Here is a 16612-nt window from a genome sequence, read left to right on the forward strand (position 1 = left end):
GCAACAAACATTGCCTCGACTGGAACTATGTGCGGCAGTAGTAGCAGCTCAGCTAGCTAACAGAGTGAAGATTGATTTAAGGCTTCAAGACCATCCTATGTTTCTATGGACCGATTCGGAAATTGTACTGGCTTGGATAAAATCACAGTCAACGTTATATAAGACTTTTGTTGCTAATAGGGTATCGATTATCCAAACATTAACATTACCAGACCAATGGAAACATGTTCCGTCGAAAGAGAATCCAGCTGACATTCTATCGCGTGGACTTCAACCATCAGATCTGGCTAAATGTCGATTATGGTTTCATGGGCCAGTTTTTCTTCATGGAAAAGAGGAGCTATGGCCGGCAAAACTCTGTTCTCAAAATGCTGTTACTAATAACATGGAGTTAAAGGGGGCAGCTACTGCAGGAATAGTAACTGCTGACATCAATTTCGTTTATGGAATCGAGCACAAAAATTCCTTCAGGAGATTGAAAAGAATCGTGGCGTACGTTCTTAGGTTTACAAGAAACTGTCGAATACCAAGGACTGAACGGCCTGAAAACATAGCACTTAATCCCAAAGAGTTGGATCAATCCCTTCGATTAATTACTCACGCTATACAGTCTACCGAGTTCGCAGTCGAAATAAAAGAGTTGAAGGCTGAAAAGCAACCCAGCAAGCATAGTTCTTTATGCAGTCTATCACCGTTTTTGGATGATGAAGGTATTATTCGCGTCGGAGGAAGATTGGAACATTCCATGCTACAACCAGATGCAAAACATCCGATAATATTACCATATAACGATCCTTTAGTGAAATTGCTCTTCAGAATGGTTCATGAAGAGAACAAGCACTGTGGGCCCCAAGCGCTCTTAAACACAATAAGGCAGCGATTTTGGCCAATCAAAGGCAAAATAACAGCAAGATCAACTGTTCAAAAATGCGTACGATGTACTAGAGCGCGACCGCAGCTTTATCAGCAAGTAATGGGTAATCTGCCAGCAACAAGGATAGTTCCTGCTCGACCGTTCATAAACTCTGGAGTAGACTATTGTGGACCATTTTGGGTTCATTACAAGGTGAGAGGCAAACGGCCAACCAAGGCGTATGTAGCAGTGTTCTGCTGCTTTGCAACAAAAGCGGTTCATCTAGAACTGGTATCCGATTTGTCCACTGAAGCATTCATTGGTGCTCTAAAGCGGTTTGTTGCACGGCGTGGGCACTGCCAGAACATATATTGTGACAATGCACTATAGGTAATTTGGCCTGTTTTTGAGGCAAAAATTAATAGCGGTGGATATGTGGCCTTTTTATAAATTTTTATTGCATTATATGCAAAAGTAAGATAAAAAAGAATTACAACGTAAAATTCGGATATAGCGAACATCGGTTATAAGAAACTGCGTTTATAGCGAACAAAGTTTTATGTTTCCAAAGAATTTTTCTTAATATTTGTACACACATTCAACTTCTTAAAACGACCACGACTATAACAACTTTTACAATTTGTTACGATTTTCAGGCCCGCTTTAAAGCAGAAGCGGATAGCGACGAATTTAAGCACTGTTTCAAATATTTAAATATATGATATTTAAAAGTAGGCTTTAATAAAAATTTTACAGACGAATACGTTTATAACGAACGCAGGATATAACGAACAACTTTTCTTTTTCCTACCCCCTATTCTCATTTTACCTATTTTATCCGTTCCAACCCAATAAAAGCGGTTACAATAAAAGAAAAACGGTTACAATGAACTAAAGTACTGATCCGCCAAAAGATTTTTATAAACATTGATATGTTTAAAATATTTATTCGCGAAAAGATCTGTATAAATATTATATTTTTAAAGGACCAAATAAATCACGCAATCATGATCCCTAGTTAGAACTTATTACAGCTATAATTAACAAAAATGTTGACCACAACACGTATGTACATTTTTAGAACACATGGTGAATATTTCTTTAAAGAAAATGTCTTTTTAGGTCAAATCGGATGCTTTTTCGTATTTAATATTTCCTTCACCAAACAAAAAATTAAAAAAATATATATTTTTCAGCAAGGAGGGCACCTTCAAAAAGTGATATAACTCAAAAAACGCAAAAAATCGCACCTTGGTAATTATGTAGTTGATTCAGAACCCTTTGCTGAAGATATTCCCAATAGCAGAATCACGGCCAAACACGGCCAATTTAGTATAAGTCTATATGAAGTGAGTTTAAGAAAAATAAAATATTTATTTTTGACTTTTTGTGTTTTTTGGTCGCTGCCCATAATGTTTAAGCTATATTATATATTAAATAAATTCCTCTCGCAATTACCAATCTGTTCCATTTTACATATATTTACATTTGGTTTATTTTTCCGCGGTTTTAAATACATTGAAATATGTCTTACAATATATATATTTTTTAGTTCTTCTTCGAAATTCTCACTTTGACTGCAATTTAAACCGCGATAATGACGCTATTTTGAAATATATCATTCATATTAATAAATTTTGACATGTTCTTTTTTTAATGCCAACTAAAAAATTATTATTATTAAAAGTTGGAAAATCGACTTTTTGCCTCAAAAACTGGGCAAATTACCTATAGTGCAATGCTACAAACTTTGTCGGAGCCAAAAATAGTTTAGCGGAATTATCGGAAAGCATCTATGCTACCAAAGCGAAAGAGGAAATAATATCAGCTTCCAGTGCTAAGGGCATACAATTTCATTTTATTCCACCGAGAGCTCCACATTTCGGTGGTTTGTGGGAAGCGGCAGTGAAGTCTGCAAAACGCCTCTTAGTACGCAGTGTTTCAACAGAAACCCTAACATTTGAAGAGCTAGAAACAATTATCGTAGAAATCGAAGCTATTTTAAATTCCCGTCCACTCACGCCACTATCAAACGACCCTGATAGCCTTGAAGCATTGACACCAGGGCATTTTCTAATAGGAGAAGCTCTAACTTCGCAAGTAGACAGCAGAGCAGATACTGTGAAGACATCCAGTACGTCACATTGGAAATTAGTTTCTCATATCAAACAGCAGTTCTGGAAAAGGTGGTCAGAAGAATACCTACAGGAGCTTCAACAGCGAAATAAATGGAGGAAAAAGATGGACAATCTTAGGAAAGGAGATATGGTCATTGTCAAGGAAGACAATATGCCCCCTATGAAGTGGCCATTAGGAAGAATTCTTAAGGTGTTTACCGGTGAGGACGGAGCTGTAAGAGTTGCGGAAGTAAAAACGCAGTCAGGAATATTCAAGCGGGCCATTCACAGGCTGGCTCCCTTATTTCCAGAAGGTCAAGATGAAGTGTCAAAAGACAGCGAATCAGCGCAAGACGATTCAATTTCGGCAACGAGCCAACCCCGAGAAGACGAACATAAAAGGGATGTCATTCCGGCAAAAAGAGTGAAGATGGCGTATAGCCCGGCAATACTGTCAGTGTTGTTAGCACTGTTCCTGATGCCTATGGTCATTTGCAACCACATGCAGGTTACGCAATTTCAGAATGATCCGGGATTGTATTTTGAAGGATTGGGAACAGTGAAACAGAATACGGCGGAGTGGAAAATGTTGGTGTACTATGATTTAACGCCGTTTGTATCGGAAATAAAATCACTGTCATCCGGTTTACAGACGCTGCAGCAAATGTGCCCTGTACTTCATCAGGAAGAGATGTGCAACATATTTGTAAACAATCTTAAACAGATGAAGAATGAACTACTACAAGAGAAGGAGTTATTTGTCAACAGGCGCCTTAGAAGATCTCCGTTTAATATAGTTGGTAATATTGCCCGTTCTCTTTTTGGCGTTCTTGATGCAGATTACGCTGAAGAAATATCGAAAACTATAAACAGAGCAAAGAACGAGCACGATCACATGTCAATATTACTTAAAAATCAAACATCGATAATTGACTCAACCATTAATATCATCAAACAGGATGAGATCAGCAATCAGCGAAAAATACAAGAGATCTCAGAAATGGTTGACAGGATCAAGAATGATGTCGCTAAGGAATCTTCCCAACTAAGCAACTCACAGCTTGTTGGACTCTTGTCAACGTACCTGGCATTATCGGCCATAAACCTTCAGCGTGTAGATTCCGAGATCATCAGTGTGCTTACCGATACACATAGTGGCAAAATAAGCCCACTCTTACTGTCTCCTCATCAATTGAAGGAAGAAATTAGCGTTATCAAAGCTAATCTTCCAATTTCGCATGCTTTGCCAACTGCCGGTGATAACTTGATTGAACTTTATAAGCTTATGAGCGTCAAGGGAGCAGTTACAAAATATGAAGTCATCTTTGAAGTCAGGATACCTTTAGTCAATCAACAGTTTTTTGAACTATTCAAGGTAATACCCGTCCCAACCATAAAAAATGACACTTTAATCGCCATTCAACCAGAAACATCGTATATGGCTACAGATGCCCACAGAGATGAATATATACTTTTTCAATCAGAGGACATATCAAGATGCCTCAAACCGAGGGATGGGGAATATATCTGCAAAAATCAGCAGTCCAAACTCCGGAGGAACGCTGCCGTCAACCCATGCGAGATCAATGTCTTCAACAATCATTCAACTACCAATTGCAAACTCAACAGAATTATTGGAACGGCAGCTTGGAGCCAATTGCATCGTCAAAATAGTTGGATTTTTGCTACTACCGCCGATATTGAATCTTCCATTGTATGTGGAACGGAAACTAGTCTTATCACCATTAAGAATACGGGTATAATGGAAATTGGTTCCAACTGTGTTATGAAAAACAATTTTGTTACCATACACGGACATTTTGAAGCCTCCAATAGCCTACGTGCTTCTTATGTGAGATTGAGAGACATCCATTACATAAGTTCACCACAGGAGGTAGAAAGGGTTTTAACACGCACTAACACTACTGCTTACAAGGTCCGTCTAGAAGAATTGGAGAACATCCAAAGACAGCTGAATGAATCAACTCTAAAGCATTTGCCGCAACTAATTCACTCCACAAGTCTTCATCATCATGCAGTTAGCTACACGTCATTGTTGTGCTGTGTTATCATTATGCTTGGTCTGCTGAGTTGGAAAATCCATTCAAGGTTAAACAAAACGGCTCAAGTTGCACCTACTCCAGCTGTAAGAACTCACCCATCAACAATAAGTGTCCCAGCTGATTTATCCACTCATACAACCAATTCAGCTACACTTACTGCTTGACATTGTCAACGCGGCGGAGAATGTTAAGAACATACATACTTACATAGCTTTTATTTATTTATTATTTTTATTTTTGTTTTCACACTTTTTAGTTGAATTGTGAAAATTGCCTATAAAGCATTATGTCAGTCATTAACTAAAGTAAGTCAATAGTTTTTATCGTTAACGTGACCTATATTTAAATTCACTTACTTTTGTAATATTTATAAATTTCATTTCTTTACGTTTTTGTTTGTATGCATAATATTTGGCTTAGTCATAAGAAAGTATTGTTATAAAAGAGTGAAATCAATAAAGATAAACAGTCGTCTTGTACTACTACAATCCACCGCTTCTTTAATTAATTATTAGTCGACGGTTTCCTTCAAGTTTATGTGCTTGAAAGGAACAATCCGAAAAGAATCCTAAGTGCCAATTCAAGTTTATGTGCTTGAATGGAGTTCGCTAGATTCTAGTTAGGTTTAACAACCACTAAGTAAAAATTTTCTAGGGATCCTCGCACAGACCCTTAACCGGGTTGCTCTGTTTATGAGATATCGCGTGTATTATCTTAGCTACTATTATCGAACTTTGGTGGGGAAGGTACCGGAAGGAGTGGACCTACAAGCACCACCTTCGAATTTCATCTAATATTCGAAGAAATATAACGATATGCAAAGTGTGTGATCTACTCAGTATTTGGTTCGGGAGTTGTCGTGCTCTCCAGCCACTACATGGTGCTATAGAGAGTTTTTACACTTTTTGGGCTGTTTTCTCAAGAAGTATGGACTTGCCCCTGAAAAAACTTTTACCGTAGTAATTGAGGCAGTGAATCAATGTTGCTGCAACAAAAATCAAAGTGATTCCAGAACAGTTCTTAAAGTGAACTTCTCCAAAATTTTGTGTGGGAGGTACCCAAAGGAGTGGACAAATGTAGTCCATATTCGAACCTGATATATATTTGGTAGATATATTGGGATGTGTAAAGTATGGACCAAATCGGTCACTACCATCAGGAGTTACCATGCGCAAAATTTTTCCGTACATTTTTGAACTCTTCGGGGGAGGTACCTGAAAGAGTGGACTGATATGGCTTATCTTCAAACTTAAACTAAGTTTGGACAAAATATTACGAATGCCAAATTTTGGACCGAATCGGCAGATCCGTTCAAGAGTTATGTTGCGATCCAACCACTACACAGTGTTTCATAGGGGTTTTTCGTACCTTTCAGGCTATTTGCTTATAAAGTATGGACTTGCCCCTGATGAAACTTGTACCGTCGTATGGGGGACAGCGAATACAAGTTGTTACAACAAAAATCAAAGCGATTCGAGAGCAGGTCCTAAACTGAACTTTTCCGAAATTTTGTGTGGGAGACACCCGAAGGAGTGGACCGATTGAGTCCACATTTAAACTTTATCTGAGTCTGGTAGAACTTTCACGATGTATAAAGTGTGGGCCAAATGGGTTACTCCCTTCAAGAGTTATGTTGCGATCCAACCACTACACAGTGTTTCATAGGGGTTTTTCGTACCTTTCAGGCTATTTGCTCAGAAAGTATGGAATTGCCCCTGATGAAACTTGAACTGTTGTATAGAGGACAGTCAATAGAAGCTGCTACAACAAAAATCAAAGCAATTCGAGAGCAGGTCCTAAACTGAACTTTTCCGAAATTTTGTGTGGGAGGTACACGAAGGAGTGGACGGACTGTGTCCATATTGGTAGGGACCAAATCGGTTGCTCCATTCAAGAGTTATCGTGCGCACAAATTTTCCGAAAATTTTCGAACTTTGGTGGGGGAGGTACCGGAAGGAGTGGACCGGTATAGCCCACCTTCGAACTTAAACTAAGTTTTGGCAAAATATTACGAAAGCCAAAATTTTAACCGAATCGGTTCATCCGTTCGAGAGTTATCGTGCGCTCCAGCCAGCCAGACAGCCAGACGGACATTGCTCAATCGACTCCAAATTGTCTGAAACACATTTCGTCCAAACATACTTGGGGTCTAAAACCATTATTTCGATGAGACACATTTTGCCCGTATGAAAGTGTATATACCCTCGTTAGCATAAATGCTGAGGGTATAAAAATTACGATCCACTCTTTTTGTTTAAGTGCATTTAAGGTTCGAGGATACTTTTGAAATTGTTACCAAAGGTACTCCTTGTGAGCGCCACATATCGAAAGAAATGACACCCAAAATTATATACACTTCGAATATAGACAATGGGGTCCATTCCTTTAGGTACCACATCCGCATCACTTTCCAGCTTTAATTCAAATCCATATTTTTGTCGGCATGTTCATACGTCTAAAAATAGTCCCAAAGCCCTAAAATAATTATTGGAGAAAATATTTTTTGGTTGTATAGCCAGTATTCAAATTTTCAATTCATACGAGCTGATGGTATATTCCTGTCGGCAAAGCCGACTGATACTTTTTTACTTGTTTTGGCAGAATTACACTACTCATCGAAAATTACACTTTATCTCGAAATTATGTATACATGCATAGTTTATTTATATATGTGCATATTTATGTATTACTGTTGCTTTGAAGCTACGCTAAATATTGCGTATCGTCTAGTCACCATAAAATATTTACTTAACAATATCCTGTTGAGAAATTGTTGAATTTTCCTCATGTCTGTTGGTAGAGATATTCGTTGGGTTGGTTTGTTTGTGCAAGAAAAGCAAAAAAAAAAGACTATGTGTAGATAAAAAACATTAACCTTTGTCAAGATATTTTGTTAGTTTTGCTTTTGATATACCATACCTAAATATTTTCCCTCCTGACGCCATAAATTATGGATGAGTTAAAAATAAAATGATGCTGTGCGAAAGGCGTGTAGTATCTATCAAAGTAAACAATGTGGTTTTGTGTATATTTTACAGCATTTTGAGGGCGAATATTGTAGGTATCATTAAATCTTTTTTCATAAGCGTTAATTGTCGGCTATGTTTCATGAGTATTTCTAACATACAAAACTTTTCTTGGTACGCCGTTTGGATTATGATTAAAGTTCAGAAGTCTTGCGGAGGAGGTACTTAAAGGAATGGACGGACATAGTTCATTATGGAAGTGGATCTAATTTTGGGGAGTCGTATCTTTTCGATAGATATCGCGCCCACTAGTCATTTCAGCAGGTCATCGTATAACTTTTGGACCAGTATGGCAGCAAGCACGAACTTGTCCACGGAAAACATAATATCGCTGTAAACATGACCGCATCGAACGACAGCTGTATACATTTCCACAGGATCTTTAAACAGACACCAAACTGCACTTGGACGCAAATGTTCAAGTTTTGTGGGTGAGGTACCCTAAGGAGAGGTCCGATATGGACAATTTTAGAAGTTAAATTGGACAATTTTAGAAGTTAAAGATCCAAAGTTTGGACCACATTGGTTGTCCCATTCAAGAGATATCGTGCATACAATTTTAGTTACATTTTCTTTAATATTGGAGGGAAAGTACTGGAAGTTGTGGACCGGTATTGCCCATCTTCGAACTGAAACTAAGTTTGTACATAATATGACGAAGTCCAAATTTTAGACCAAATCGGTTTATCAGTTCAAAAGTTATCGTGGTCTCCAGCCACCACATATGGTGAAATAGGGGTTGTTTTGTAAAGAAGCATGGAATTGCTCCTAAAAAAACTTTTACCGTCGCAATTTAGGTAGCGAATGCAAGTTGTGTGGTTGTTGTTGTTGTATGTTCGTTCTCCTGTGGCTACTTCGATGGGATGTAACCACACATCCACTGGAGTTAGATGAGTAGGTTTGGCGCGGCAGTTGAATAGGTGCTTAGTATCGTGCGGGCCCATGCCGCATACTGGGCAGATGTCTTGCACTGTGCGATCGATTCCCGTACAATAGGAATTTAGGCGACTGCAATATCCCGAGCATAACACAGCCAAAACTACTCTGGTTTGTCGAGGCAGGTGACGCTCTTCAGCTGCGATAGATGGGGGATGTACTCCGCTGACTGCATTCACACAATAATTGCTTATGGCCTTAGCAATTGTATCCGTGTGAATGCTGTTAAAACCTGCCTGATATGCCTTTGTTGGACCTCCGTCTTGATATGCCTGGGTGTATCGGTGGCCAGCAAATGGTGATTGGGATGGCTCCCACGGTAACACCCGAGCATGTACTGTACAACGATAGCATCTCATTATGTTGTCGTACTGGAAGAATCTTTGCCTCCTCATGTAGATGGTCCACTGTAGATTTGAGGAGGCATCCTGTTGCTGTTCTCAGGGCGGCGTTCTGGCAAATTTGAATCTTAGCCCACTGCGTGTCACTTAAATTCGGGGACCAAACTGGCGCCGCATAGCTTACCACAGACCGACCTATCGCTTTATACGTGATCAACAAGGTTTCTTTATCTGCACTCCAAGTGCTGCCGGCTAGGGACTTGAGGACCTTGTTCCTGCATTTCAGTTTATCGCAGATAGCTGTGGCATGCGAGGACAACGTGAAAGTGGTGTAGAATGTGACCCCTACAATTTTGGGGCAGTTTGTGGTCGGAATTCCGCTACCATCGACCCTGATATTCAACTTTATTCTATACTGCGCCGTTCATGTGGTGAACAGAGTGGCCGTCGATTTAGTGGCGTATACCTGTATATTCCTCGCGTGGGAAAAGGTCGTGAGAACCGTTAAATAGGAGTTCAGTCTCTCACAGATGTCAACAAGGTAGGTACCTGACGCCGGGATCTTTCGATCATCCGCATACGTTACGAAAGGTAAAGGTTAAACATTTCCGGAGATATCACCTCTCCTTGGGGAACTCCCTGTTTCACTCTACGGGGCTTGGATTTCTTGTTCCTGAATTCCACATACGACTGGGGACCACACATATAGTGGATTATCCAACGCTTCAGACTTGGCCGTAGGGTTGTCTGCTCGATGTCCTCGAACAGCGTGGAGAGCTTGACAGTGTCAAAAGAGTCCTCGACAAATATGTGTGGAGATGGCGTGCAGCGCTGTTGTCGTGCTGTGCTGCTTACGGAATCCATGCTGATGATCGGCAACTTGATAGTTATCTCTAGTGCTGGGGGGGACTAAGGCCTCAAGCGTCTTCACTACAGCCGACAAAAGCGAAATCGGCCTGTACGATTCACCTTTGCTGGCATTCTTGCCTGGCTTCAAAGCGGGACCATTGTGCCCATTTTCCAGACTTCGGGAACAATAAGGGTGGCTAGCGACAGGTTGAGAACTTTAGTGAGATACTCCACTCCCGGTTCATTCAGCTGTTTCAACATTACCATGGAAATTCCGTCAGGGCCCAACGCTTTGGATGATTTAGCGTTCCTGATGGCATTCGTAACATCATCCATTGTAAACTGTGGTGGTTCATCCTCGGCAGGAAGAGATCCTCTGCGACGTAACACTCTTCTCTTTGCCTTGTCACTCTCGGGGTGCTCGACAAACTGAAGTAACTTGCACACCTCTTCGGGACAGTCAACGTAACGTTGCCAAACGTGACTGAGGTTCTGTCATCCCTCCTTCCGGGGTTCGAGAGTGACATAACCGTTGCCCACAATTTACTTATACCGGCTCCAATGTTGCAACTCTTCAGATGATTTAACTACTTGTTCCGCTTATGTTCGCCGACCAGCCTGTTTTGTGTGGTAGGTACCCGAAGGAGAGGACACATATAGTCCATATTTAAACCTATTCTGTATCTCGTAGATATATTAGAATGTATGGACCAAATAGGTCACTCCCTTCAAGAGTTATCATGCGCACAATTTTTCAGAACATTTTTAAACTTTTTGGGGGAGGTACCTGAGGGGGTGGACCGATATGGCTTGTCTTCGAACGTAAACAATGTTTGGACAAAATATTACGGAGGCTTAATTTTGGACGGAACCGGCAGATCCGTTCGAGAGCTTTCTTGCGCCCCAACCACTACACCACTGCCATAGAGCTTTTTGTACCCTTCAGTCTATTTTCTCAGAAAGTATGGATTTGCCCCCGATGAAGCTTGTACTGTTGTATGGGGGCAGTGGATACAAGTTGTAACAACAAAAATCAAAGAGATTCGAGAGCAGGTCCTAGACTGAATTTTTCCGAATATTTGTGTGGGAGGTACCCAAAGTAGTGCCGATCGAGTCCATACTGGAACCTCATCTACGTCTGGTAGACATTTTACGCTTCAAGAGTTTTCGTGCTCACAAATTTTCCGAACATTTTCGAGCTTTTGTGGGAGGTACCGGAAGGAGTGGACCGATATAACTCATCTTGAACATAAACTAAATTTGGACAAAATATTACGAAAGCCAATTTTTGGGACGAATCGTTTGATCCGTTCGAGAGTTACCGTGCGCTCCAGCCAACTCAACTCCAAATTGTCTGAAACGAATTTCGTCCAAACATACTTAGGGTCTAAAACCATTATTTCGATAAGGCACACTTTGACCGTATAAAACTGTATATAAAAATTCAAATCGATTAAATTTGACCTAAGGGAAGTTATTAAAAATGGCCATATACCTATGAAGACACTGTGCCATATTTCAAATTAAATTTTTACAATTTTTTGACGGACCACATTCCAAAATATTTAGTTTTTACTATGCTTTAGTTTTATCATTTATAATTATGTATTTTATTGTCTTCGATATCTTGGAACCTCTCAAAACATGAATGAAAAACTTTTTTTAGTTAAATAACTTCCAAGATGGCCGAATTTTTACAAGCATTTATGTGCGCCCAAACTCAAAATCACAATGTAAATGCAAAACAAAAATGACAAATTGAAAGGCTCAACTCTGGTCATTATCACAAACAGAGTGAAAGGAACAATAAAGGAATATATAAAAATAGTTTATGAGAACAAAAAAAGGTAATAACCCCAGTGTCTGTAATATTTATGACTTTTCCCAGAATAGAAAGGTAGTGGACACCAACCGAGCGAGCAGCACAAGTCCAAGTAATTAATCTTAATTACAGTTATGCTTCTTTCCTCTTCCGTTATTTCATAGAATGGCTGGTAATAACATTTTGTTATTATTTTTTGTTCTTTTTTATTTCATTCTATAATTTGTCTTCATTTTCCGCTGTTCCCTCGCTTAAGCTTGGAAAATGCTTATGTAATTTTCGTCATTGTAATCATGTTAAACGTCTTAGCATGTGCCATCAGGTGTAATATAGAAAAATAAATTAACAAATGAGAAAAGAAACGTAAGGGTACAAGAGCTGTTATGGTCAAATAGAAAAATTCGAATTACAAATGAAATAATTCGAATTACAAATGAAAAAAAATCAAATTACAATTGAAATAATTCGAATTTCAAATGGAATTCTCAAATTACAAATGAAATGATTCGAATTTTAATTAGAATTCTCAAATTACAAGCGAAATGTTTCGAATTTCAAATGAAATAATCAAATTACAAGTGAAACGTTTCGAATTACAACTGAAATTCTTCGAATTACATATGAAAATGGTGTAGAACAATTCGAACCACAAATGGAGTAATTCGAATTACAAATGGAATATTTCGAATTACAAATGGAATTTTTTCATATTAAATTCCAAATGAAAAACTTCGATTTACAAATAGAAAAATTCAAATTACATATAGAAAAATTCGAATTACAATTGAAATAATTCGAATTACAAATGAAAAAAATCAAATTACAATTAAAATAATGCGAATTTCAAATGGAATTCTCAAATTACAAGTGAAATGTTTCGAATTTCAATTCGAATTATTTTATTTGTAATTCGAATCGTTTTATTTGTAATTCGAATTATTCCATTTGTAATTCGAATTATTTTTTTTTTGAGATTACAAATAGAGTAATTCGAGTTGCAAGGGTGACGTAGGGGATGAATGATACCAAGCAACGGTCTTGACCGGCTTTTAGAGTTGTGCCAAAGGAACTATATGGAACTATCTCGTTCACTTCGCAGTTCCAATGGCCCACATTTTTTCTTTGAACAAACTGCGTATACTTAACATCACACGTTATATTTCATGTTGTTACTCATACGTTTTGGAACTAGTACAAGGAACTAGGAACTAGATTACCCAACTCTACCGGCTTTAACATGGTCCCTCTTTCATCTCAAGTGGACACTGACCTCCCCGTGGTGTCACCTGGGGAACTGCCTTTAACACCCGTTAAAGGTAGTGAGCTAACATGTGCCGCGCGTTCACCCATAAGAACGTTAAAAACTTGGGTTTGGGCGTCGGGTTAGTAACTCTCCCCTAGAAAAAACATCCTACTATGAAAAATACGAAAGAAAAGAAAAACAAACCCCTCTAAAGTTGACGAACCCCGCAAACGTTTTAAGGACCATGATCTGCGAATCTGCACCTGGAATGTTCGCACTCTTTATAGAGAAGGTGCAGTCTTCGTATTGGCAGACGTACTTGAAAGGTACAAGGCCGATATTACTGCCATACAGGAAATACGATGGATTGGGAAAGGCGTCACAACAACACCTAAAGGTGACGCACTGTATTATAGCTGACATGACGTAAAGCATGAGTTTGGTTGCGGATTTGTAGTTAGTCGAAGACTAAAACATCTTGTATCCAGCTTCACCGCAGTGAATGAAAGATTTGCTGCAATTCGAATAAAAGCTAAATTCTTCAACATCAGCTTTATTTGCGCTCATGCTCCCACTGAAGAAATTGACGAACAGACCAAAGATATATTTTACGAGCGCTTAGAAGAAACATATGACCGTTGCCCCCTGCCCATGACATTAAAATCATTCTAGACTATTTTAATGCCAAAATTGGAAAGGAGAATATCTTTGGCCCAACAGTCGGGAAATTCAGTCTCAACAGTGAAACATCTGACAATGGTATTGGATTTAATCATCTCGATATTCATAAGGGCACCTGGCTGTCTCCAGATCAAAGAACAAGTAATCAAATTGATCATGTTGTAATAGATGCAAGACATTCATCCAGCGTGTTGGATGTACGATCGTTCCGAGGCGCAAACATTGATTCGGACCACTACCTTGTTGCAGCAAAGGTACGTACCCGTCTAAACGTTGCAAATAAAGCACGAACAGACACAACGCGGAAGTTGGACATCGATAGGCTGCAAACACAAAAGATAGCCACAGCATATTCCACTCAACTAGCCCAATTGCTTAACGCGGGCACTCCTTGTCCCGATAACATAACAACACAATGGCAACATATTGCCCACTCCATGCAAACAGCCGCAAAATCCATACTTGGATTCCAGAGAGCTCCACAAAGGAATTCATGGTATGACCAGGAGTGTCGTGCTGCTACCGAAGAGAAAAATGCGGCATATAGAGCTACTTTACAATCAGTAGCAACGCGCAGCGCACGAGAGAGATATCGGGAGAAAAGGAGAGAAGAGAAACGTCTTTTTCCGCAAGAAAAAGAGAGAAATGGAAAAGCGGGAGTGTGAAAAAATCGAGATGTACAGGAGCCAGAATGAAGTCCGAAAATTCTACCAAAGAGTGAAACATCAAACAGATGGCTTTGGTACAGGCACATCCTCCTGTAGAGACCAGCAAGGTAATCTGGTAACAGATACAGATAGCGTGCTCAGGATATGGAAGCAACATTTCTCCAATCTGCTGGTATCCAATAGTAGCGAAGACGATGATACGGATCCAATCCAATCCCAGAAGATGGTATAGAATGTATACCGCCCGGCCAAGATGAGGTTAAAACAGCAATCAACCGGCTGAAGAATAATAAAGCAGCAGGAGCCGATGGCTTACCAGCCGAGCTGTTTAAAACCGGAGGCGACGCGCTGATAAGGTGTATGCATCAGCTAGTTAGCACCATCTGGCAGGGAGAACGCGTACCCGACGATTGGAACCTGAGCATCCTATGTCCCGTCCACAAGAAAGGAGATAAGACTGTATGCTCCAACTATAGGGGCATAAGTCTTCTCCCTATTGCCTATAAGATTGTGTCAGGGATATTGTGCGAACGACTAAAGCCAATGGTAAACGAAATAATTGGACCACACCAATGTGGCTTTAGACCTGGCAAGTCCACCATTGACCAGATATTTACCCTGCGGCATATCCTGGAGAAGACCCAAGAGATGCAAATCGACACATATCACCTTTTTGTCGATTATAAAGCAGCATTCATCAGTCCCCTGCGATCAAAGGTATTCCATGCAATGTCTGAATTTGGTATCCCCGTAAAGCTCATCCGGCTTTGTAAGATGACTTTAACTGATACTAGGTCCTCAGTTAAAATTGAAGAATTTTGTACCAAAAGAGGTTTCAGACAAGGAGACAGCCTTTCGTGTGACATATTCAACATTTTGCTGGAAAAGGTAATACGAGATGCAAATGTCAAAAGAAATGGCACAATTTACACCAATAGCCACATGTTACTTGCCTATGCTGATGACATAGACATCATGGGACGATCAGTAAAGGAAGTAACTGATACCTTTAAGAAGGTCGAAGCAGAATCTGCGAAAGTGGGTCTGGCGGTAAACGGCGAAAAGACCAAATTGATGGTGTCGACGCGCAAAGCGTCCATAGAGCTCGGACCAACTATGCAAGTTGGTACCTACAATTTTGAGGTAGTTAAAGACTTCGTCTACCTCGGCACTGCCATAAACACAACAAACAACATCAGTTGTGAAATAAGAAGAAGAATTGTATTGGCCAACAGATGCTACTATGGTCTAAGTAAGCAATTTAAAAACAAAGCCACATCTCGTCAAACAAAAATAACACTATACAAAACGCTGATACTACCCGTGTTAATGTATGGCTCTGAAGCATGGGTACTTGCGCAAGCAGATAAGGCAGTGTTTGGTGTGTTTGAGAGGAATTTTTTTTTTTCGTATGAACCACGAGCTATATAAGCTATACAAAGACATGAATATAGTTAGACGTATCGAGATGCAACGATTGCGTTAGCTTGGCCATATCATGAGAGTGAGCGATGATGAACCCGCTAAAAAGGCGTATGAATACATGCCACATGGCGGTGCACGCAGAATCGGCAGGCTTAAGCTTCGATGGAGCATACAAGTGGATGAAGAAATGAAAAGGCGCGGTATTCCAAAAAGTCAAGCGAAAAACAGAGAGGAATGGAGATCTTTTCTTAGTTCGGTCTATGGAACAAATGTTCTGTAATGGGCCAACTAAGTAAGTAAGTAAGTAATTCGAGTTGCAAATGGAATAATTCGAATTTCAAATGGAATAATTCGAATTACAAATGGAATAATTCGATTTATAATTAAAATAATATAAATTACATATAGAATGATTCGAATTACAAATCGAACAATTCGAATTACAATGGAAATGTTTCGAATTACAAATGCAATTCTCGAATTACAAATAAGATATTACGAATTACAACTAAAATGATTCGAATTACATCTGAAAAAGGTGGAGTCATAATTGACAGCCATAAGTGTATAAATTCAGAAAGGCAATGT

The 16612-nt window shown here is 39.4% G+C and overlaps 2 protein-coding genes across 3 annotated transcripts in view; one reads left to right on the forward strand and one right to left on the reverse strand.

Moving 5' to 3' along the window:
* unc-13-4A (BAI1 associated protein 3) overlaps positions 1 to 16612 on the reverse strand; it is a 595010-nt gene that overhangs the window by 195101 nt on the left and 383297 nt on the right. The gene's annotated exons all lie outside the window — the stretch shown is intronic.
* Positions 3473 to 5197, forward strand: LOC141402967 (uncharacterized). The gene has a single exon (XM_073985094.1). The coding sequence runs from the start codon at positions 3473 to 3475 to the stop codon at positions 5195 to 5197; it is 1725 nt and encodes a 574-aa protein (XP_073841195.1).

The sequence above is a fragment of the Musca autumnalis genome, unplaced genomic scaffold (genome assembly GCF_047663935.1).
Source record: "Musca autumnalis isolate F117 unplaced genomic scaffold, ASM4766393v1 scaffold_4, whole genome shotgun sequence".
NCBI lineage: Eukaryota > Metazoa > Arthropoda > Insecta > Diptera > Muscidae > Musca > Musca autumnalis.